Genomic DNA, 25,697 nt, shown 5'->3' with positions numbered 1-25,697 from the left:
CACGGAGATGAGAAAGTTATGTATGGACTTATCTAACTCTGGGGGATATGGTGAATAAGCTAAATTCCCAAAATGTGGGTGTGTTCCTTTAACTGTACCGAATGTACCCGAATGTGATTATTTTTTGTTCCCTGCTGGTCTGACTCACACTTCACTTTTTAATCCGAACCCGGGTACCCTTACGTCATTATGATGCAATTGTTAAAGGCGGGGTACATGATTTCTAAAGGCCAATGTTGACATTTGAAATCACCTAAACAAACATGCCCCTACCCCAATAGAATCTGGACCTTCTTTTGAAAGACCCACCCCACATACGCAACCCAGGCAACGATGTCGGTTAGCCCCTTACTGCTGATTGGCTACAAGTGTGTTATTGTAGTAGGCCCGACTCTCTTTTCCAAAGTGTTTTTCAAAAATCATGATCCGCCTTTAAGAAGAAGATCACAGTCAAACGGTACGCATAGTGTAAGTATGCCCTGAACGAATTATGTAGTCAATAAGCGACTCAATAAATGTGTAATGAATGAATCAATGAAATTGTGAATACATTTATGGGTAAATGAATATAGAGAAAAAATTATTGAATGACTGAATTAATTATTTGAGTTAACAAATGATTTAATAAACACTGTACACGAATAAATGAAAGTACAAGAGTCTTGTTTTTAGTAAATATACATGATTATGACCTTGTTTATATGTAACTGCAAACATATTTTGTAATTTATCTTTGTAAAAAATAATTTTAAAAAAATTTTCATTTTAAATTTCAGTTTTATCAAATGTTTCAATAGCAACCCGACAGTACAAACTTGAACTTTTTTTAACCGTTTAAACAATATAAAATTAAATTAAATCAAATTAGAATAATATACATTTTTAACATAATGCAACAGCATTAGTAGCTGGGCAAAAGTAACAAGCGTTATGCTCCTCCTGACAGGAACTCCTGACATTTAAACACGATTTTCTTTAATTTAAAAAAACTCCTGTAGATTGATCAGTACTATAACACTTGAAACCAGAAACACAACGCATTATAAGAAAAAAAATACAGCTGTAAGAATTTACTTATCATGGTTAAAAACAGCTTTCTGGACCTACACGCACAAAATGGTAAGAAAATAACGCAATATTTGTGCGTGCTAAAGATACTGTTATGGTTTGGAATGCAAATGTTATCAGGGTTCTGAGAAAATCACTTTGTTACTTTCGCCCCGCATTACGTTCGCCCCGGTTCTCCCCATTAAGTAAATTAATGAATGAACAAACTTACCAGCTGAGCCTCCTCCCATCTCTCCCTGTTTTCCTCCATCAGTAAGTTGCTTACCGATTGCACAAAATTCTGTAACAGAGCCACGACAGAGAAACATTTAGAGCCCTTCCCCTTTACAAATCGACCAACTAAGCAAATAATTCTTCACTGACCCTCATGTCTGTATTACTGGGGCTGTAGTAAGACCTCCTAAATATTTCGGTCATGTTTTTTAGTACATCTATGATAGCCAGAAGATCTCCGCTGTAGCTTGTTCCATCACTGGATGTTACCCTTAACTTGGTCATCACCTCAGAAACCCCATCACCCACTAGCCCCCTTTGAGCTTTGGACAGGTGATCTCTTGTCTGGAATAGAAAAAGACCAACTTAAGGTTTCCAAAAAGCATCTTGGGTTTAATTTGCATAATCATTTACTGGGGAGGATTCAGTATGGGCTTACCAATGTTTGGATACTTCGGTAATCATTAGAGACACACTTCATGTAAGTTGGGTTCTCCCAGTATGCAATCCCCTCGCTATCCAATGAACATCGCCGAAGGATTAATCCTGCCCCATAGAAAAAAGTCATCATGAGTGTGTCTTATATAAATAGTTTTTTTACCTGCAATGTCTGTCTGTGCTAGTTTTCGTTTTTGAACCAAGCATTTACAGCTTTAATAAAGATATTCCTGTGTGTCTATTTGCATGAGTCATGTCTTACCCACAGCATTCGGAGGGCAGCGGACAGCCGCTGTTTCGCCTGCGGGAGTTCTCTTCCACACAACGTTTGAGAAATTCTCCTCATCACAGATCTCATGTGGCTCTGCAAACAACAACAGAAGTCAGACAGAAAACACTACATACCCTCAAAGCATTAGAATAAAAAAACATACAGTACAAGGTGCATCCTCTTACATGTCTCACTGAAATAATACAAGTCTATAGAGAAAAGAAACTATGATTGTGAACCTGGACATCTCTTCTCATTGCAACTTCTAACTTCATCTCTGTCCCCTGGACATTGCTCTCCTCCAAAGAAGGGCCCAAGGCAAACCCTCTGTCTCTGCTGACTTCCTCCACCACATGTTTTGGTACAACCAGCCCAGGTGCTCCAGAGCTGCCACTGGCCATCCACAGGACACTCTTTTAGGAAACAGTCCCTCTGCTGTTTCCACTCGCCCTGACACTCCATGCCCCCGTACGAGGGCCCGTTACATTCTCGTGTGCGCTGCAGAGTTCCATTAGAACACGATGCGGAACATGAACTCCAGCTGGACCACTCATTCCATTCACCATCCACTACAGAGAAAGATATGGACTTTTTAAAGGAGAGCAGTGTTTTGAAGAATTTTTTGGGTGTATACATGTACCAGAAGAAAATTGTATTGCTTAGAGTTTGCTCTTTCATGTCGTGTTTCCTTTAAGTATCTCAGAGGTTTCTCCTTTAATTCTTAGTAGAAATAAAAATGAAAACAAATGAGACAGTTGTGAAAGTACATTTAAGAGATAGTTCACAGAAAAATGAAAATTCTGTCATCATTTACGCACCATTAAGTTGTTCCAAACCTGTATACATTTCTTTGTTTTCCTGAATACGAATAAAGATATTTTAAAGAGTGTTTATAACAATGCTATTCTGGGGCACCATTGACTTCCATAGTATAAGAATGTGACTCGTGCTGGAAAATGAGTCGCAATGCGCACCGTCTAATATTGAGCTACAGGCGAAAGAAAGTATAAATATAAATTTGGTTGAAATTGAGGTTTTAATAACAATAAGTACATTAAGCTGCCTTCTAGCGATTCTAATGCTCTAAATTTTAGATTAACTCTTTCCCCGCCATTGACAAGCTATCTCGTAAGAGAAAACATTTGCATAAAAAACGTGTTCCTGATGATTTTTTATGTTCATCTGCAATACCGCGATTATAATGCACTTACCCAATTTATGAAAAACTGAAGCCAAAACGTTATTTACTAATTTTAAACAACAATCGTTCTGAATCTGATCTCTAACAAAATTCTTCACAAAAATTTTATTATTTTTTAAAAAGAAAAATACCCATATTTAAGAGTTTATAAGCAGAGAAAATTATATAAATAGGATGAAACATTTTTTCCCCATTTTTTATTGTTTTGTTTAAAAGCAGAGCGTCTGTTCTTTCATTTGATATATTTGTATGTTTATATATTTTTAGAAGAAAATTTTCCTGGAAGGCATTTTGTAAAACTTTTCTGTAAAAAGGAACTTTTCAAAAAGAAAAAAAATGGCTGGCGGGGAATGAGTTAAATGTATCTTTATTTGTATGTTTTCTGAGATTTGTACCTTCCTAAACGCTTTATCTAATACAAAGATGCATGCGTCCACATGCGATTTTAAGGTATGGATGTGGTGATTTTGTTTTTGAATCTTTTCTCAAAATTGTCTGTGCTGCCTCTATCAACTTCAAACACATGTAGCTCTGTCACTTTTTTCATACTCCAACAAATCATACATTGTTTTGAAGTTTTTGAATATCAAAATATAAATAATTTTTGAAAATGTGCTCATTCCGATTCATTTTGCCAGCACGGGTCACAAATATAGTAATACAGAAGTGAATGGTGCCCCAGATCTATTTGGTTATTAACTTTCTAAAATATTTTCATTTTTTGTTAAGCAAATAAATATACTTAAGGGTTACTTTTCTTTGAACTATCCCTTTAATTTAAGAGTATTAAGCTTTTAAAGGGTTAGGGATTGTATAGGTAAACAAATCTGAATTTGACTGCAGACAGATCTGAACTTAGTTTGTAAGACATTGTTGAGTTATCTTCTGAAACTCTGAGAGTTTTGAAAGATTTATCTCAGTAGAAATATTGCAGAAAGTTTTAAGTTTGCTCTCTATTTAATCTTGCTAATGTATATATTTAATGATTTTCACAGAAACTATTCTCCCCAAAATAATTTGCAATATCTCACTACACAAACACTTTACACTCCTTAAAGCCATTCTTCAAGTCTCAAAATAAAATCCTCTGCATATTTCTAAGCTTATTCTGGCCAAGAACTGTTCAGATATGAGCTCGGCATCTGACTGATGGGTTAAATCACCAATCACAAGTGGCAGATTGACAGACAATGAGAAAGAGAAAGCATAAAAAACTCATTGTTGAAAGATACACTGCATGAGTGAGGAAGAAAGAGAGAGAGAGAGAGAGAGAGAGAGAGAGAGAGAGATTGGGGGGGGGGCTATAGTCCAATCTGCAGTGATTTAAAGCCTCACTTAATCACCATCCTTCACTGTGAACTTCACAATGGTTTCTTTCAATCTTGTTCCCTCACACTGCCTCGCATTAGGCTTTAATTGTGCTGTTAGATGGAAGTCATTAAATCTGTATGAGAGAGAGTCTGTATTTAAAAGACCCAAAGATCACCTGGGCATACAGCAATGCTGCAGAATTTGGTCTGTTTCTCTGGGCCGTCGCACGGGTTTCCTCCGAACTGTGGCGGTTTGCAGGAGCGCGTGCGCTCCCTGTAGCCGCGGCCACACGTGGAAGAACACAAACTCCATGGAGACCACTCGTCCCAGGTCCCGTGCACTGTAATCAGAGCGGCTAGGGTATGATTTATAGAGAGAAAGACCCGCCGCTACAAACACACACACACACATGCTGTACAGAATTCAATTAAATTGTTTACACACTATCATGTCATTCCAAATCTAACTTTTGCTGTGGAACACAAAAGGAAAAGTAGAAAAGTAATACAGCTTCACTCTACACTCTTAAATTAAAGGTGCTTCACAATGCCATAGAGGAACCTTTTTTGTCTAAATGGTCCTAAAGAACCTTTTACATTTGAAGAACCTTTCAGGGGGGCCAAGTGGCTCACACAGCAAGAAGGTACCCGGTTCGAGCCCCGACTAGGTCAGGTGAGCTTTCTGTGTGGAGTTTGCATGTTCTCCCTGTGTCAGCGTGGGTTTACTCCGGGTATTCTGGTTTCCTCCCACAGGCCAAAAACATGCAAGTTAGGCAAATAGGATATCCCAAATTGGCCCTCCCCTGACCTGTGTCTGAATAAAGCTTGCCATGAATATAACCATAGATGCTGGAATGGCAGAAAGAAAGAACTTTCAATTTCACAAAATGTTCTTCAGATTATAAAAATGTATGAAAAAAATTGTTCTTTAAAGAACCAAAAATGATTTTTCTATGGCATCGCTGTGAAGAACCTTTTAAGCATTGTTATTTTTAGGAGTGTACTGTAAAAATAAAGAACTAAAAGGGTTCTTTGTCAGGCTGTATGGTTCCATAAAGAACCCTTAACTTAAACTTGTTTAAAGAAATTTAAACGTTTTATGGAGAACCAAAAATGGTTCTTCTGAGGCATCCATGCAAAGAACCCCTTTAAAACCTTTATTTTTAACAGTGTAATTATATTTCAAATCTTCTGCATGAAAAAAAGACTTTCAGTTTCAATTCTTTCAATTTTCGCCTTTTTTTTTCCACACGAAAAAAAAATGGAACAGCATATGAGAACCACTTGATTATTTGGACAAACTATTCTTTTAAGTACAGTTCGCTGACATCTGCACTTTTAATGTGATTTAACAACAGTGTTGGGGCTAGTTACTCAAAAAAGTAATATATTATGTATTACATATTACTCTCAAAAATAGTAATGCCTTACTTTACTTTATTACTCCCTGGAGAAAGTAACTAGTTATATTACTAGTTATATTACTAGTTACATTTTTTTTCTGGACAAGAGCGTTTGGAAAAACATTAAAGAGTGTGCACTTCACCGTCAAGTTATTTTCCTTCCGTTGAACATAATAAAATGTGACCGAATCTCCACCCGTCGAAACTAGCTTTCTGTTGCTGGGAACCTTCCTCTGAAAAAGAGCTTGCCGTTGTTGACGCTTCCATTTACCCGATCTGTCTTTGAGTGTGCCGCTGCCGCTCTGTGCTGCTGGCTGCCGGGTGTCGACCAATCGGTGATGGTAAATGATACCTTGTGCCAAACTTAGACCAATCACTGTTCCATTCACGCCCTCCTCCCCTTCCCTTTTGTTCTCTGTGTTTTGTGCCTTGTGTGATGAAGGTGCTACTGGCGAATGTAACTTAAGTAACTAGCTCGGGAAACTGTAATAATATTACCATTTTCAGACGGGTAATGCCTTACACTACTAGTTACTGAGAAAAGTAATATTATTACAGTAACTAGTTACTTTGTAACTAGTTACACCCAACACTGTTTAACAACATATTTTAACCAACAATACATCTTATTCTTAACTTTTCCAAGCCAGTTACACAACCCAAAAATAATATCAATTAAGGCATCCCTCAGCATAAACAACTACTAGCGAGCTGCTGATCTCCAGCGATAAAATGACTGTCTGCATGAATGTGAAACCCTTTATGTGCAACAACTTAAAATACTTCTTAGCTTCAAGTTATGAATCTTAAAGGGACACTCCACTTTTTAAAAAAAATATGCTCATTTTCCAGCTCCTCTAGAGTTAAACATTTGATTTTTACAGTTTTGGAATCCATTCAGCCGATCTCCACGTCTGGCGGTACCACTTTTAGCATAGCTTAGCATAATCCATTGAATCTGATTAGACCATTAGCAGCACACTAAAAAATAACCAAAGAGTTTCAATATTTTTCCTATTTATAACTTGACTCTTCTGTAGTTACATTTTGTACTAAGACCGACAGAAAATTAAAAGCTGATATGGTTAGGAACTATACTCTCATTCCGTTGAAAAATCAAGGACTTTGCTGCCGTAACATGGCTCCAGGTGGGGCAGTTATATTATGCAGTGTCCAAAAATAGTCCCCTGCTATTGAAAGTTACCAAGGGGACTATTTTTGTGCGCTGCGTAATATCATTGCAAAAGGTAAAAATGTAATGTTTAACTCTAAGGGAGCTGGAAAATGAGCATATTTTCAAAAAAAAGTGGAGTGTCCATTTAAAGAACAAATCATTATTTTTGTCAGCATACTGTATGATGATTAACATTGAAAACAACATTAGTTTCTATCTAATGTGCATACCAAGGGAGTACGAAAAATTTTCATCTTTCCCCCCTGTGATGTTGAAGTGATGAAATGAAAAGAGAAAGGCACCAGCTACATATGGTAAAACTACAGGGACTTCCTACAGTGCTGCGCTCAAACCCACTGAGATCTTACCACGGCTCTCCGGCATCCAGGAGTAAGAGGGGAGCAGCTGTACACCGAAGCACAGGAAGAGTGAGCCTCAGGTGGGCAGCGACTAGATGGTGAGTGGGCGAAACTACTGGAGCTAAGTGGAGGTGGGAAGGGGGTTGGATAAGGTAGATGGTGGGAGTGAGGAGAGGCCTGAGGTGGGCTGTGCTTACCTGGACACACAGCAGTATTATTGCAGGGTCTCTGTTCGCGGAGCGGCCCGCTGCACTGCGTGCTGTACGACACGGAGACGCAGAAGCGCGTTCGGCTCTGCCAGCCCTCGCCGCACGTGGCCGAACACACGCTCCACGCAGACCACTCCTCACCCGTCGGAGGATCCACTGAGGGGAAGGAGGGGAGGGGTTGGGAGTGGGGTCAGGGATGGGATGGGGTAGGGTGTGGAGGAAAGGGCAGGAAATAGGGCCAAAACTAATTAGCATGCAGAGGATTAGCCAACTCGTCTGACAGGGGAGGCTTAAAATATATGTGTCTGATTCCATATCCTGAGCATTAAGCATTCATGTTTTCAGTTTAGGATATGCAAGTCAGACGATTTTACAAGGCTGTTCAATACATCATTTGGACTTTATCCACTTTATCATTACCATCGAATAGAAGTAACTGTATGGTTAATAATATCCAATAGGGAATGAAATCACCAATGAAATCACACATAATGTACACCATTTTACGCACACTACTTCTTTTATATACATCTATTTCATTTAATAAATAATGTTAATGTGCTTAAAGGATTTTTCCAATAAAAAATTCTAATTATTTTGCTCACCCTCATGTCATCCAAGATCTTTCTTTGTTTAGTCGAGAAGAATTTTTTTTTTTTCAGGAAAGCATCTCATATCATAGCATATCATTTTTCTCCATATAATGGACTTTAGTGGACTTCAACAGTTCACAGTTTCAATCCAGTTTAAATTTGCAGTTTTAATGCAGCTTCAAAGGGCTCTAAACGATCCCAACCAAGGCATAAGGGTCTTATCTAGCAAAACGAGCTGTGTGATGCGCATGCACGACCTTATGTATTATGTAAGTAACTGGTGGACCAATTTAAACAATAAACTGACACAAAGACATTAATTAGTATCATTCCACATACAACAACGTCGGAACAATCCTTTTTTCCACACGGTAGTTTCGCATACGTCATGCGTGACATTTCGACGTGATTACGTAATACATAAGATCACGCTGGCACTTCACACGGCTAGTTCAAGACAAGAAGTTGTGGTTTAAAAGTACATTTTTTTTCACATGATGATCGTTTTGCGAGATAAGACCCTTATGCCTCGGTTGGGATATCCACTAAGTCCATTATATAAAGAAATATCCTGGAATGTTTTCTTTAAAAAACTTAATTTAGAAATAAATAAGAAATAAATTTAAGAAGAATTTAATCTTGGATGACATGGGGATGAGTAAATTATAGGAATTTATTTTTATGAAAGTGGAATATTCCTTTAAGCATTTTGGTACCACGAAAGGCAACTTCCTAAAGCAAAATATGTAAAAACTAGTGCTGGGCAAAGATTAATCGCGATTAATCGCATACAAAATAAAAGTGATTTTTGGCATAATATATTAGTGTGTGCTGTGTCTAATTATTATGTATATTTTACCACACACACATTCATATATTCATTTCGGAATTGTTTTATTTATATATCAGTTTTTTTAATTTATATTTAATAAAGAATATATAAAAATATAAATAAATTAGGGCCGGGACTCGATTAAAAAAATTAATCTAATTAATTAGAGGCTTTGTAATTAATTAATCGAAATTAATCGCATATAAATATTTGACCTGAGAACATTGAGAAGTTATTTTTTCACATGGATTTTTAGTATACCATGAATAATGACTGAATACATAAGCTAGCTGCTATATGTTTTGCATTGAGATGATACTTGAGGCTCGATGTGCTGCGGGTAATATGTGAATTCCTTGTTGCATAGCTTACACACAACCATGCTCTTACTTATCGACGCTTCCATCCGTTCGATTTTTATAAAAAAAATCCCATCCACGGGGCCAACCAAAGCGATCTCATCAGCTTCTTCATTCATGTTCACTGTGGTTTGTTGTTGTCTGAAGTCATGAACGCTAGTTGGTGCTCCAGTATAATCGGTCCGCCGAAACTCATCCAATGAGAAATGTTCCGCAGTGCAAAAATAAGTGCGATTAAAATGCATTAAAAATGTTTAACGCATTATTTTTTGTGTAATTAATTAATCTTAATTAACGCGTTAAAGTCCCGGCCCTAATATAAATATATATAAATATGTAAATGTTTCTTAACTACATACATAAATGTGTGTGTATTTATTTATACATAATAATTACACACAGCACACACTCATATATTATGCCAGAATTAACTTTGATTTTGTATGCGATTAATCGCGATTAATTTTTGCCAAGCACTAGACACTTATGATTTTTGCAAACTTTCTTGTGAATTCAACTTACACATGAAGCTCCAGGTATCTATATTCATTGATTTACAGTGATTTTGGAATTTTAATACATGAAACATTGTAACTACATTAACAATTAATGTATTTCTGTCGAAGAGATAGACTCACCTTTGTCTTTACAGTTAAAAAAGAGATTCATGCAGTATTCACAAAAACAGACAAAACATTACAACACTAGGGATTACAACATATTAGAAGTCCGGAATATATATTTAAAGCATGCAAACCACACATGACCACCCCCAAGCAAGGTGTGTTACGCTTTTGCTTGTTTTACAGTACAACTACAAATCCCTTTAATAACTCAAATGCAGTAGCTTCAGATTAAGCAATGGTGTCCATGATTCATGGACATACCACCATGAACCATGCCATAAAACACATAAGACACACAAAACATAAATCACAAAAGGCCATAGCCACATACTGTACGCATCCAATCTACTCCCCTATGTGAGTGAAATGGACAGTTTGCATTTGGACAGGTGTGCATTTGTGCGTGTGTGTAACCCCAAGCTGCGGTGAAGGCTGATGTCTTCTTACCTGCTTGGGAAGACTGCTGTCCGCCGCGGGTCTTATCAGTGTCCTCTCTTTTGCGGCTGTCCACCGAGCGCAGCGATTGGCTACGAGTGCCGAGTCGGCCTTTGCCTGCAGGATGGGGTGGGGTTAGCAACTACAGTCGACTTCTGAATGGGCAGTGCTGTTCGACCTGTACAACTAAACCACCATCAGCCATGCTTGGGATTTTTGTGTGAACATGTTACACAGAATCTGTGTTTGGTCTGATACTCGGGTGTCCGCACTTTCACCGATGTGTGAGCACACTCTACTGTATGTGTGATCTCAAACCGTGTGCTTTGAACATTGAGAGGACAGTGTGCAGGAAAAGAGCGAGATGGAGCGAGCAGTGGATGGCGGATGAGATAAGCAGATCATGCGGTATGGAGACACAGACAATGACCTCGATGACCTCGACCATGGAGTGAGTTATTGACTCATGGCCTCCGTACAAACTATAGTGGAGATCTACTCACTACGGTCACATTCGTACTGTCAGTTGAGCCCTTACCAAGCATGGCCTCCTGCACTCCATTGTATTTCACTGGACTTAAACTCTTGCCTTTAGAGGAATACTGCCTGTAGCCTATAGGTCCAATGAAAAGCACACAAAAACGACTTATTCTAACATCAGTCTCTTATGATCAGATTATGTTAATGATCTGTCATTATGTCACACAACGCATTGTGTTCACCAGTGAAATGTGAACAATATCAAAAAAAGAGATGACAGCCCAATGGAGATGTTTATCATGTCGAGGTTGCGCTTTCAAAGCTTAGGACATCTTAGGTATGTTTCAAATTTGATGTCATTTTTGCTATTGGAATAATGTAATAGGTTGTTCACTGCAAAAAATTACTTTCTTACTTAGCTTTTTTGTCTTGTTTTTAGTACAAATATTTACAAATTCTTAAATGTAGATGCATCTTCTTGATTAACAAAAATAAGTCTAGTTTTAAGACAGAAAATAATATTAATGGTATAGCGAAAGATTTTCCAGAATTTTTGAAAAGAACCACCCCTCCACTTAAAAAATATAAAACGCACATGCGAAATACATTACCTGCACCCCGGTTAACGCCTATTAAACGTGTGCACGAGAGCATGTTTACCGTGTCTGCGCGGTTTGTGACTTGTGCCAGGGCTAGCATCGCTAATCATAGCTTACATCAACTTTTACTAGTAGTGATTTTAAATGGATTTCTCCAAATAGCATGTCAAACTTTACCTGTCGAGTAGAAACTTCACGACTGAGGCATCTGTGGGGAGCCCAACCTGTGTTTTTAGCGCACGCCAGCGTGTGAAATATTCTCCCAAAAACACTCTGGTCTTGTTTCTTTCTTCAGAGGCTTTTCTCTTCGTGTCATGCAATTCGTAGACACTTTTTATCTTGCGACCCTCAGACATTTTGAAAAAACATGGTGAGAACGTGAGCTTCAATGATTGGCTTAAGCCGTAGCCCACCACACATATACACCTGAAAGTGCACATGTGCAGAAAGCGAATGAGCACGTAAGGCGGCCTTATGTGAACATATCACCAGAATGAATGACAACTGGGATCACCAATAGTTTTGATAATCCACCCGGAAAAAGAAAATCTTCCACTATACCTTTAATATTATAAAAAAATTTGTGAAAAAATTTTGCACTACAAAAAAAGATTTTCAAGAAAAAAATTATTTTTATTTTTGTCTTGTTTTCCTTAAAAATATCTAAAAAAATTTAGGGATTTTAATAAGTCTACTTTTTAGACAAAAATATCAAATTTAAGTGTGCATAAAACAAGCAAAAAATCTGCCAATGGGGTAAGCAAAAAAATCTTGAACATTTTTCTTAAACCCTAAACTCAAGAAAAATTCAAGAATTTTTTACTCCATTGGCAGATTTTTTTTTGCATTGTATTGCTGCATTTATGGTTGGAGTGTCCACTAGAGGCACTTGTTTTTTTTTCAGTTGTTTACCCCATTGGCAGATTTCTCTTTTGCTTGTTTTATGCACAAAATCACTTAAATTTGATATTTTTGGTCTAAAAACTAGACTTATTTTCTTGGGTCGTTTTGCTCATTATGAAGTAATTTAAGAATTAAAATAATCTTAATTTAAGAATTTTTAGATATTTTTACTGAAAACAAGACAAAAATACTAAGAATTTTTTTCTTGAAAGTTCTTTTTTTGCAGTGTGGGTAAGATTTTTTTTTTACTTTTTTCATAAACACTTAATTCTAGAAAATTTCAAGATTTTTTTACTCCATTGGCAGATTTTTTTGCTTGTTTTTTTTTTCAGTGTATTGCTGCATCTTTCGGTTGGAGTGTCCACTAGAGGCACTTGTTTTTTTTCTGTTTTGATGTGGGTTTATACGAAGCCCCTAAGGGGACATGGAGCAAAAATTAAATAAAGTTTAGTTTCATGTGCTTAGGTGAAACTTTCATGTGCTCACGCGAAACTTTCATGTGCTCACGCGAAACCTTCATGTGCAGATTTCGCGTGCTCACGTGAAGCTATCGCGCGAGCACGTGAAACTATTGCGCACGCACATGAAAGCGAAAGTTTCACGTGCGCGCGTGATAGTTTCACACGAACACGCGATAGTTTCACGCGAACACGCGATAGTTTCACGCGAGCACACGAAACTAAACTTCTGCACATGAAGGTTTTGCGGGAGCACATGAAAGTTTTATGTGAGGACATGAAAGTTTCACGTGAGCACATGAAACTAAACTTTTTTTTCTTTTTTTTACTCCGATGTCACCTTAGGGGCTCGGCAGGTTTAAGGTTACAAAGCAGACAATTCCGGAAATGATTGATGTATATTCTTCAGTTCATGCTTGTGTGTGATGGATAAATGTCTGATGTCGTTACTGTCAATATTGATTGTGTGTCAAGAACTTGTTGTTTGCCACACGTTTGCGTGTATATGACCATAAATAAGCACCAAACAACAAAAATCTATTTAACATGAGACAAGCATGTTTTAGCTGTTTCCCTGCCTTTGATGACTGATGAGTTATTTCGTCAATTAAAATAAAACGCTTGCCAATGACGAGTTTTTACGGCAATCCATATGTACGCTATTATCCACTAGGTGGTGCTTTTACACATCTTATAAAACACTGAAGTATCCATGGATTTAGAAAAAGTAAAAACTCCATGTTTTAATTATCACTCTGAATCTGATCTATATCAAAAGGCCTTTACAAAAATGCAATTATCTCAGCTTTTTGTTCAAAATTTTGAATATTTGAAGAAACCTTCTCATGTTTGAGAGGTGATAAAAAGAGAACAGGTGAAGATAGGATGAAATTCGTATCTTTTTTTAAATAATTATTAAAGAAGAACATTTCTGGAAGGCATAATTTTTTTTGGAAAATCATTAAAATGCTGTCCCTGGCTTGCAACTTTATATATCTGACAATTGTGAGATATAAAAAAAACACTGGTGGGGAAAGAGTTAAAATTGTGTATATGTCTGCTTCATAATGTTTAAAAATCCCAGGTCAAAATGGACAAAAAACAAACGCCTCTGAATGAATGTGGCGAACACAGGTCAGATAAATTAGTCTTGGATAATTTATTGAGAAATGTTGAGATCGTATTGAAATCTCTGACTTATCTTAGGCCTTTAGGATCTTAATGACATCACTGTGATCTCCTCAAAGGGGCAGTTTCTTGGACAGGGTTTATATTAATCCAGGACTAGGCCTTATTTATATTAAGACTAGTGTGCATCGTGAGAGAAAACAATGGCACTGATGTATGTTAAGATAATCAGTACAAGGTGTTTTTAAATTAAGGCAGCTCAAACTGCATTTTAATCTGGGACTAGGATCAACAATGTCTGGGAAACCGCCCCCACAAGTCTAGAGGAGACATTTAAGGGTCTGTTTTTCAATATACATATCTCAGAAACAGAAAACCCAAGCTAAGTGTCCATTCGACTACCAAATAATCTCATTACTATGAGTAACATGAGATGATAAAGAGACCTTACTTTTGAGAGACACACAGTGAGAGAAGAAGTGTGGTACAAAGATGTTTGCAGTTGTGAACAAACGGTCATGCGGATATGTGCATAAACGTAGAAGAAAACTTACCAATGCAGGGTTCTGCATTGCAGGGACGCCCCTCCTCCAGAACGCCCTCACATAGGTATGCCTCCTCAGGAGGTGACTGACAGGTGCGTGTGCGCGTCTGGACCCCGCCCCCACATTCACTGCTGCACGCCGCCCAGTTGCCCCACCCACTCCAGCCACCTGCATTAAATTACATATACAGTACAACATTAACACACACAATCTATTCGAACTTATCACCCATGCAAAAGACATTTATTAAAACAAAAATTAAATTTCCATCCTTGCTAAGCAATAATGTTCTGATTTTATAATCCATTATGATGATACTAAGATGTAGGATTGGACCCATAAATACCAGTAGGATATGAGTCCCTGTGTTCTGTCCTCTCATGAATGTTTAATATCAGACATCGCAGCCCGTCTGATCCCAAAGGCTCTGACAAATATGTATTAATCTACATGAATAGAACATGAAGCTGGACCATGTCCAGTAACAGACATTTTTAATTACTCACAAATCAATTGCACCAGCGAGAGTACGTAATTTTACACTCAGTGCTGGTGTACCCAGAAAATGAGAATTACAAAATAGAGAGAGATGAAATCAGCTAAAGACCTCATTTCAATTATTCATCAGAAGACTAGCGTTTATTAGATACAGAGGGTCTGTATTGACTGTGTATTGATTAGATAACCATATTAACCTTATAAAGATTTTGATCAGTTGGTGTTAATTGAAAATAAGGACATTAGAAATAGGCTTCAATGAAAAATATTTAAATGAACAAACACACAGAAATGTTGAATGTTTAGTTAGAAATGTTACGTTTGCATTTATTTTGATTTTTTTAAGGCAGGGTATCTCATTTGATCCAGAAACATTTTTAGTTATGCTGGTTAAAAGTCTCCTCACATCCTGATATCAATCACTATGTTAAGTTGTTAAAAGTCATCTGTGAAATGGGTAGGATCAAAAATGTTCAACCAATCATAGATCTCTGCTTTTTTTGTCCCTCATCTGTAAGCGTAATTTGAATGCCACCGCGCAGCCTGTTCACGCAGACACCATACGTCATGTGCGCTCACTTCCCATCTGTAAACAGAGGGAGAACGGCAAATTTTTTTGCTGAATTGACAACCTGCACAGGAGCCACAAAACGAAAGACATCTTTTAAAACAACAACAGTAAAAACTGCCTAGATCAGCAAAGAGCAAAAACCCAAATTAACATTGGTAACTTTAAGTTACTGCTTTAGCACGAGATGCAAACAGCTGCAGGAGGCTGAGGGTCTAAAACGGTCATTGCACTGTTTATTTTGGTGAGGTAGGTACGCGATATGTTTGTATTGAGATGGATTCAGATATTGGATGAAACATTGTATTGCTTATGAAATTTGTGTTCGTTTACGAATTAGCGTAACGATATAGTTACTACGTCTACACATCCGAAAGTGTGCTTTAACTGATTCAGATGTAAAACAGTTGTTAATGTTGGTTATTTTGGTAATGTTATTCACTTTGTACTGCAAAGTTTTCTCACTGGTGAATGGAGGGTGGGATCGTGATTTCATTGCTAGTCGGCTACGGTTAGCATTTTTCCAAATGCGATACCGTACCTTTAAGTTTACGAAATTAAATGTTGATTTGATTAATGACTATTAATGTGGTGTGACCAATCAAGTGTTAAATATTTTATAAATACTTTACAATAAGGTTGCATTTGTAAACATAAGATGCATTACATGTAGCTATCATCAACTAACAATGAGCAATAACAAACAAGCAATTTCTTCATGCAATTAATGCCAATATTTTTGTTCATGTTAGTTGTGCATCAACTGATGTTAAAGGTCCGCTAACCTAGGTGTTTTCAGCAAAATAACAATAGTCTCCAGAATGTGTCTAGTAAAGTTTCAGCTCAAAATACACTACAGATCTTTCATTATACGATGTTAAACATGACCATTTGTGGCTGCAATGAAAAACGTGCTGTTTTTGTGATTGTTTCTTTAAATGCAAAGAAAGCTTCTGTTACCCTCCCCGTACACAAAGTAGGGTGAAGAGCACTTACACACATGCTTTGGACTACATCAAAACATGTATCTCTGGCCGAAGGTTGAACAATGCGCTCGTAAGCAGTTATGGTTGGGGCGTAATCATTGCTAGGGGATCCTCAACGGCCTGTTTGTGTGACTGTTGTGGTTTAAAGGAGATTACACAAAGAATAATAGATGGATTTGTATAATAACATGATGTTTCTACACACACACTGGTGACTTATGTTCTGCTAAAAAAAGTTTAAAAAGTGCATTTTTTAGGTTAGGGGGGCTTTAACAGTACTATAGATTTAAAAAAAATCTTAGTAGATAATGTTAGCTACACTAACACAAGAAGGTACAAAAGTTGTCACTGGGATGGTACATATTAAAAAGGTCCTAATTTGTACAATTTTGGTACACTTATGTACCTTTGTATGCACCTCTAGCAATGGCGGCCGGTGCCTCCTGCTCCAGGGAGGCAAAAATGCAAAATATGTGTTTGGGGTGTAATGAGAACCTTTATGAATCACAGGGTTTATGATAAGAAATGCTCACGTTTATAAGACACTCGCAGATACTCACTTAACACTAAACTCTGATTACACACGAGATACAATACTGGAGGTCTGGTGTTTTTCACTGCTTTTTCTGGACAAAGCCCGCCCACGAGCTGTTTGACCCACATGTCAAACAACCAATCACAGTTTGTTTCATCTACCATCATGTTTCAGACTCCCCACAATAACGAGCCGGCTGGCAACAAGTCAGTTATTGAAGTAACCAGCCAACCGAATAGCATCTAAATAAACAACATTACTCACCATAGAACAACGTTGTGCACTTCATCAACAGCCACACCAATGAGACGCTCCCGGTAAACGTCTGTTTGAAGCATATCTCTCCACTTTTTAACACCTACAAGCAATTCAGGAGAACCAAACTTTTTGACTCCACTAACTGCTTTAAGGAAAACTCTTGGACGTCTTTTAGAGAGTCTATGCCGCGAACTTTGCATATTTTTGAGTATCCAATGTTTAGCTGATCATTATTATCCACGTGAACACGACTGATTCTCTTCCTCAATCGAACGTCAGAGCTTTGTTTTCCAGGAACCGAAACTAATTGCGACACTCACGTCTCCTGGAAATCCGTTTTATTTCAACCAATCAAAGACGACTTCGACATTCCCACAGGATTTCCAGAAAAGTGTACGAAAAACATCAGACGTTTAGCCAACAATCTGAGCGCATTGCGTCTGAGACTAGCGAGTATCTTGCAAACATGAGCATCTCTTTAATCATAAATCCAGTTTGCAGCAGGCACGTATTTTGACATGACGTGCCACACACATGACGATGTTTTGACAAAGTTCGGATATTTCGTGCCTCTTCAGAAAAGTAGTCACCAGCTGCCATTGACCTCTAAGGCACCAATATGCGCATTTTTAGTCAACTTTTGTACCTTCTTGTACCTTTTTTCTGAGAGTAATAACTAATGTTAACAAATGCAACCTTATTCTAAAGCATTACTAATGTTATTTTTACATCATGACTACATTTGGGTGTACACAAGTGAACAAACCTGAACTAACCTTACTTTAAAGGCGAAGTGCATGATTTTGAAAATCACTTTTGAAAAGGAAGTGGGATAAGTACCAATCAGCAGTAAGGGGCGTTGCCTGGGTTGCTTATGTGTGGGGTGGGTCTATCAAAAGAAGGTCCAGATTCTATTGGGGTAGGGGCGTGTTTGTTTAGGTGATTTCAAATGTCAACATTGGCTTTCAGAGATCATGCACCCCACCTTTAAATGAAAGGTCAAAATAAAAATAAACATGACTCGCAATCTTGAGAATCTAAAGGATTTCCAAATATGATATACAGTACTATATTTTCCTATTTCCTGAACAAAGGTGTAAAAGAGGCATATTCAAGCCACCTGTTTTAATTTTATGACTCGTTTAAAATATTCAGTGTCATGTCATTGACCCCAATATCAAGTGAACCCTTCCCAGACCGACCACACAGCAGAAGTAGCCGTCATGCACAGCTTGAGTTCATCTATTATGCCACATAAATGCAAGAAGAAAACAATTTATGCCCTTTCTTGCATTGCTTGTACAAATCGGTTGGTGTATGTGTGTGTGTGTGCTGAAAGCAGAATCAATATCTATTTGTTTGAGCAGGATGAGCGATTAATGGCAAATTGTTTATTCGAGGTGCTGAGATTGGCTTTCCCGAGTGTTGCGAGAGACATATTCACCCGATCAAAACATAACAGATTCTAATCTTGAACGTCTCAGCCTTGAATACACAATCAAATGTCCTTCTTGCACAGCAAGCAACAACCTTATGCAAAATGAACTGGGTGGTCCTCGGCGAGCTGCCTTCATTAATCTCATCCACCAATCACGTGCCACATCAGATGGTTTCTTTAACCAATCGCACGTGGCATAAACAGCATGCAAGAATCCCTGCTCCACAGGGTATCCATAAGTACTGTGAATCTGACTCCAATAACCTTCTCAGCTTCTGTGCTGCTGAATAACTTTCAACATATTTAAAACGAATGAAACTATGAAGGGATGGCCGAAATGAGAAGAGTGAGACTATGTAGGGCAAACAAGTTTGAGAACGAAAATAAGGGAATCAAATTTTGAATACTCCATTTAGAGATGAGATTTTCTCTCCATGAAAAACGATTGGGAAAATACGACCCTTTTTTGGCTCAATAATCACAAGCTGAAGGAGAAAAGAGGGCAGAATAATGTAGTGTTTCTTTTCTCTCCCCAAGGACATTTTATTATGCTTTCAATAATTTAGTGTGCTTTTCTTCAGCGGTAGCTGGTGGTGCATCCAGACCCTCTACATCTTCTTTAAATCCTCATATTTGTCCTCTGCCTGCCTGTTGCTTTCTATTCATCAAGTCTATTACGCTGTCATTTTCCGCCTTTTGTGCACTGAAGCTGCAGTGCGCACCTATTTTTTTGTGAGTGAGCCTGTTGGGAACGTATTATTTAGCGTTAGTAAATATCATCTAGATAAAAACCTTGCAGTGACCTTTCACTCTAGATCAAGTAACAGCTCAGATAGAAACTGCTGAGATGTTGCTTTTAATGCTTAATTGAGATCTTCATTACACTTCATTTCAGTATCGATTTAGTTTTTGCTAAAAACTTTGAATAATGAAAAACTGTTAACATACAGCAAGAGCATAAAACTAATCTGAAGGAGCAGGAGAACAATGATTATCAGGACTTGAGTGAAAGTATGCATTTGCTCAACATTAAATGTCACCCCTGTTTAAGAAAAATCATTAGATTACAAAATCTCTTTTGTGACTGCAGCACCCGAGAAGCCCCCTGGTGAGGAGCAGAGAGTTCGGTCAGAGTTGTGCAGATCACTCCACCCATGTAGCAGTGCTTCGCCTTCTGAGAATATAGTTCCCAGTATGTATACTATTAAAAGATGTCTGTGTCTCATTTGACCTTGTTATCTGTACACGATGTGACTATACAAATCACAACACATAAATAGGAAAATGTTTGCGTTATTTTGTCACTTATTGGGAACAGTATGCTAGCTGGAGCCATTCACTTCCAGTCTTTGTGCTAAGCTAAGCTAGCGGGGGCTGCGTGAGACGGAGTTACAGCATGTACGGAGATGAGAAAGGTATATATGAACTTATCTAACTCTGGGGGATACGGTGAATAAGCTAAATTCGCAAAATGTGGCCGTGTTCCCTTAAATACATAAGATAGTATGTCTAAAATTAGCAATGCAAAATCACATTCAATCTCTTGCATCACACTCCACTCGGCTGGATTGGGAGGTCTTTCTTTGTAAAGATTGCATTCTTCCTGTGTGTGTGTGTGTGTGTGTTTACTCCGGGTAATGACATGAAGAATAGAATAAATAGAGATTGCCTGTCACCCAACTTGTGTATGGATTAACCGGTTCTCGTCATTAAATTGTCAAAGATGTTGAAATGGTTTTCAGAAATAATAAATACTAAACAACATCTGGCACTACATCTTTAGATTATATTTATAGTCATTGTTTTTCAGCTGCTTTTGTCTATTAAAAGAGCTGTGCAGAAAGACACTGCGGGTCAGTAATAGAAAGCTAAAGATGGTAAGTGCTGACACCCAGAGGACGCTACCAGTCATTGTAAGTTTAGCATCCATGCAGACAACATGAGACAAGTGTCAGTGAAAAGAGAGAGTTGTGGCTGGATTTGATTTCATGAAAAAGGATGACAATTAAACTATTACACTTGAAATGTCGAGAAAAACCCTGTAGCTATCTGATCTTTGCTTTAAATGTCTTTCCTTAATGATGCAAAATTGAAATGGATCAAACACGCGTTGGGACGTATTTGAGCAGAATGATATTAGACATTCATCATCTTGCACCTTTATTCTTACAGTTTCTCTTTGCCCATCTCTCTGTTCTTCCGAAGGTTAAAACTCATGTCTAATCCACTGTTCACCGCGTGCGCGCGCTTGTGTGTGCGTGTGTGTGTGCGCGCGTGTTCTGCAGTATCCTGCTTAGAATAAATATTTGAGCAGCTGCATGTGCTTACACATCTCGTTGATTAAACTCTCTCCAGGGGCAGGAAACACAACTCGGGTCTGCCCCCCAAACTAATCTTTCCCCTCTTGTGCCACAGGCCCAAAAAACACCCCACACAAACATACAGAATAGACACCCTAAGGCCATAACCCTAACTTACGCTTCAGAGGATACAGTTTCCCTGTGGAACGCAGTCAAGGTGTCAACGTTTGGCTTACCCTAAGATTTAATTATTGTTCGCAATATTTCCAATTAAGATATTTGTTGGTTTAAAGGAAAACACAAGTATTTTTCAATATTTTACTATGTTTTTACCTCCACTTATGAATTAATACTCACCTATCTTTTTTCAATGTGTGCCCTTTTAATCTTTGTACAGCGTTCCGTAAATGTGTTAGCATTTAGCCTAGCCCCATTCATTCCTATGGTTCCGAACAAAAATTTTATTTTGTGCCACCATATTTACTTGTAACGTGTAACTACTCATGTAACAGTCTTTAAATAGGGAAAACATGGAAGTGTTTGGTGGTTTCTAAATTCATCCATGTTTGGATCCTAAGGAATGAATGGGGCTAGGCTAAATGCTAACACATTCATGAGGTGGTGTACAAAATATTAAAAATTTACGCTTTGAAAAAATATTGGTATGTATTAAGTCGTCTGAGTTGAGGTAAGAACATAGTAAAATTTTGAAAAACTGGGGTGTTTTCCATAAAAATATAAAAATATTAAAATATTTACTGCAAAAAAAAATATTCTCAAGAAAAAAAAACTTTTTTTTTGTCTTGTTTTCAGTAAAAATATCTAAAAATTCTTTAATTAAGATGCTTTTTCTTGATGAACAAAATGACCCAAGACACAAGTCTAGTTTTTAGACAAAAAAAAAAAAAAATCAAATTTAAGTGATTTTGGGCATAAAACAAAAAAAATCTACCAATGGCGTAAGCTCATTTTTCTTGAATTTTCCTTGAATTTAGTGTTTAAGAAAATTTTTCAAGATTTCTTTGCTTACCCCATTGGCAGATTTTTTTGCTTGCTTTATGCACAAAATCACTTAAATTTGATATTTTTGGTCTAAAAGCTAGACTAATTTTCTTGGGTCATTTTGCTCATCAAGAAAAAGCATCTTAATTTAAGAATTTTTAGATATTTTTACTGAAAACAAGACAAAAATACTAAGAATTTTTTTTTCTTGAAAATAATTTTTTCTAGTGTACTTCCCCAGTCATATTTGATTTTGTCTGATAAGCATGTTTGAAATGTTACGTGCAGCGGGAAACAATCCAATCCAATTTCATTTGCTCGATAATGAGCCATTAATTAAAGTGTACAATTCTGTCTCATCACATACAGTAGATTGAATATCTTGGTTACTATAGCACCCGATTATAGTGCCAATAACCATCAAACCACTTCTGCTCTGAATTATGTGATGACAAACTCAACATCCTCTTATTGGTCGTAAGCATGCGTTGGCAGATCATGACCAGTGTCAGGTGTGGAGCTCAGAGTCCAGACGTTTTACTGATGAGCGACAAGATAAACAGATCTGAAGTACGACAGGGATATGAATGTGAGGTTTGCTTGAACGTTCTTTGCTTGCAGGTGCGGGTCAGAGGAGTCGACGTTTCAATTCCGAAGATGGATGCCTCTCCTCAACAGGAACCAAAAGGGGGAAAAATCAAGCGCGAATCAAAACACCTTCGCTAAAAGGATCAGATGGGCATCACACTTTTCACGGTCCCACAGATGAGTGGAAAAATAACAGGCTTTTCTTATTTTCCTCTTTGCACATCAATCTTGGGCAGAGAAGCATCTGCTCATATGAGCAAAAGGACACAGGCGAATATGTGGACACAGAAATGTGCGCACACAAATACACATGTGAACACACTTTTACTTTCAAATATCTTTACTGCTTTGGTCAGAGACTGGAACATGGGTCTCTGAACACAGTAAGGTTTTTCTATTTTTCTGCATTGTTGTTTCTTGATTTAAGCACATTTTTTAACTGATTAACTATATAAAGAAAGATTAATAACACTTAACAATATGATTTTGTTTGTTTATATTAGTTAACTACATTAGTTTTAAATAGCAATATACAATATCGCTACTGAATTTGATATTCTTTGTACAAGGGTGCATGATATTGATGTAAAATACATTATACGATAACTTGTTAAATAGTGCGGTAAATGATAAGGTTAAATAACCAACGTTAAATAATGTCCAAAACATCCTCTGTAGTTTGTGGTTTAAAATGTATATGTTAGGATGAAAATGAAAACCTCCCCGCTTAGCAAATGGTGTCATCCTCTTCTTCTACTTCTCTGTACCTGCATCGCTTGCTTTATAATATGAAATTTAAAAAAAAAATTCTTATGGGGGAGCATGCCCCCAGACCCCCCTAGAGGGGTAATATCCTTCTCATCTTTTTCACCCCTGACCCGTTTTCATGCCTGAATGGTCTCCAAAAAAATCTGGATTTTGGAGTTAGTTGAACCAATGTTAAAATGATAGTTATTTTACAATAAACATATTATTGTTTTTTGTGTAAAAAAAGGGTGGGTGGGTGGTGGCAGCAGAGCTCATTGGGTGCTCAGCACCCCTAAAGCTCAGAACCCTAAACCCTAGAATCGCCTCTGTGCGATACAATAATGCTTTTTTTTTAAAAATGCTTTTTTTACCGAAAATGTTTTGAGTAATAAAATATATTTTAAAAAATTACAATTATATAACACAGGGCTCCAGACTAACTTTTTTCACTAGGAGCACAGTGGCCCCCAACTGAACATTTTAGGAGCGCAACCAGAAAATTTAGGGGCACACACCAAAAATCAACATGCTTACCAAATACTGTATTACTTATAAATACTTTAATGAAAGATTCAGAAAGTACAATTTGCTGTTTCAAATTCAGTGTCACATCACAAAAAAAAGGTCAAATTTACTGGTCGCACATGTGAAATTCAGTGGCACACTCTCAAATTTTTGGTGGCAAAATGCTCTGGAGCCCTGTAACAATATAGATGTTTCACATTCTTTCTGGGAAAAGAAAACATTACTTTATCTCGACCTTAAACTCTGACTATGCATAACTTTTTTAAAGTACTAAAATAATTTGGTTATTACAAAACATACAATATTTCTGTAATTTACATATATCTTGCCGGCCACCCTATCTTTGTCAGTGTTAATTTCAACATTTTATATTTTACACGGTCCGGCGACACGAGCAACAGTGACCGTTGCTGACTAGATGAGGCGTTTCCAGTCACGCGACAAAGTTCAGAAAAGTTTGAAAGAGACGAGCGACACACAGAGACAAAGTGAATGCAGCTTGACCCTACAGTCATATTAGCTACAACACTGAGCGACACGCACTCGCTTGATGGCCGCTCCTTGGCTAGTACCTAAAAGCGGTATCAAAAGTCACTTCAGAGGTATTGTTAAGTTACAAAAACAATGTTTTTGGATTTAAAAATATTTATTTCTCGATAAAATGGGGTTAGATATATATTAGATAAAATGCCAAACTTATCAGATATAGACCGTTTCAGCAGTAACAACATAAACAAGCGGCTGTCGCGGTCCGCACGTAACTTCCGTTAAACTCCGCTAAGAATAAATAACAACAAAGTTCTTTAAACATAGTTTATTTATATAAAAAGCAAAACAACAACACATAGTTTACCTAGGAAACCAAAACATTTGTTATTTTCGATGAGGCATTTGTTCAAGAGATCAATTTAGCAAATACTCAAACCATTAAAAAACCGAAACCGGAAGTAAGGTTCGGATCCAGATGTGTATCACGTGCGTCCGATGAAACTGTCTATATACAGAAATATGCTTTTTCCGCCATCCTGAATTATTTCTCTGACTCGAGCCACTGCCCCTTCATTCCGATTGGCAGTCGCTTTGTCGCATCGCTCAGCATTTGCATAAAAAAGCCTTGTCTATTTTGGCCCCACCTTGCTCGGCGCAGCGGTGAGCTCGTTGCTTGTCGCTGGCAAACGACCACTCCCATTGAAAATGAATGATAGCCTGTTACTCTGGCTCTATCTCTTGTAGTTAATGTGACTGGCGGGTAAGGAAGTAAACTTAAATCTTAATAGCCTACATTATTAAAAATGTATAAAAATGTCTTAAGAAGTGTTTACTGTAGATATTATGTTTATTTGTAAACGAGTTTTGTACTAAAACCAGATATTTTTTAAATTTTTCGAAACAATCTCGTTTTTAAAAACATGATAACATAATAATATTTTTTGAAAAAAAAAAAAATCTGGAATCCAGTTATCTGGAACTCTTCAAATACTTTTTTATAGCATAAACGCCTCATTGTGTAAATGCGTGTTGGTGCATGTCTTGTAAACTAGCGTTTTTACCACAACAATGCACAATAAAATGCCTGAGATGTGGATCAGGCGAAAAGAGATAGCTAATGCCTTAGTCCCCATATGGTAGTAAACTTGATTATAACAGC

General features: G+C 37.4%; 1 protein-coding gene across 1 annotated transcript in view; it reads right to left on the bottom strand.

Moving 5' to 3' along the window:
- adgrb1a (adhesion G protein-coupled receptor B1a) overlaps window positions 1–25,697 on the bottom strand; it is a 103,676-nt gene that overhangs the window by 42,259 nt on the left and 35,720 nt on the right. Inside the window, 10 exon segments of the mRNA XM_073811550.1 lie at window positions 1,280–1,348; window positions 1,432–1,716; window positions 1,718–1,827; window positions 1,982–2,083; window positions 2,230–2,559; window positions 4,678–4,842; window positions 7,635–7,802; window positions 10,504–10,608; window positions 11,030–11,104; window positions 14,614–14,772. Coding sequence (XP_073667651.1) covers window positions 1,280–1,348; window positions 1,432–1,716; window positions 1,718–1,827; window positions 1,982–2,083; window positions 2,230–2,559; window positions 4,678–4,842; window positions 7,635–7,802; window positions 10,504–10,608; window positions 11,030–11,104; window positions 14,614–14,772 — 1,568 coding nt within the window.

This window comes from Paramisgurnus dabryanus, chromosome 13, assembly GCF_030506205.2.
Source record: "Paramisgurnus dabryanus chromosome 13, PD_genome_1.1, whole genome shotgun sequence".
NCBI classification, from domain to species: Eukaryota; Metazoa; Chordata; class Actinopteri; order Cypriniformes; family Cobitidae; genus Paramisgurnus; species Paramisgurnus dabryanus.
This window is presented reverse-complemented; position numbering and strand designations above follow the sequence as displayed.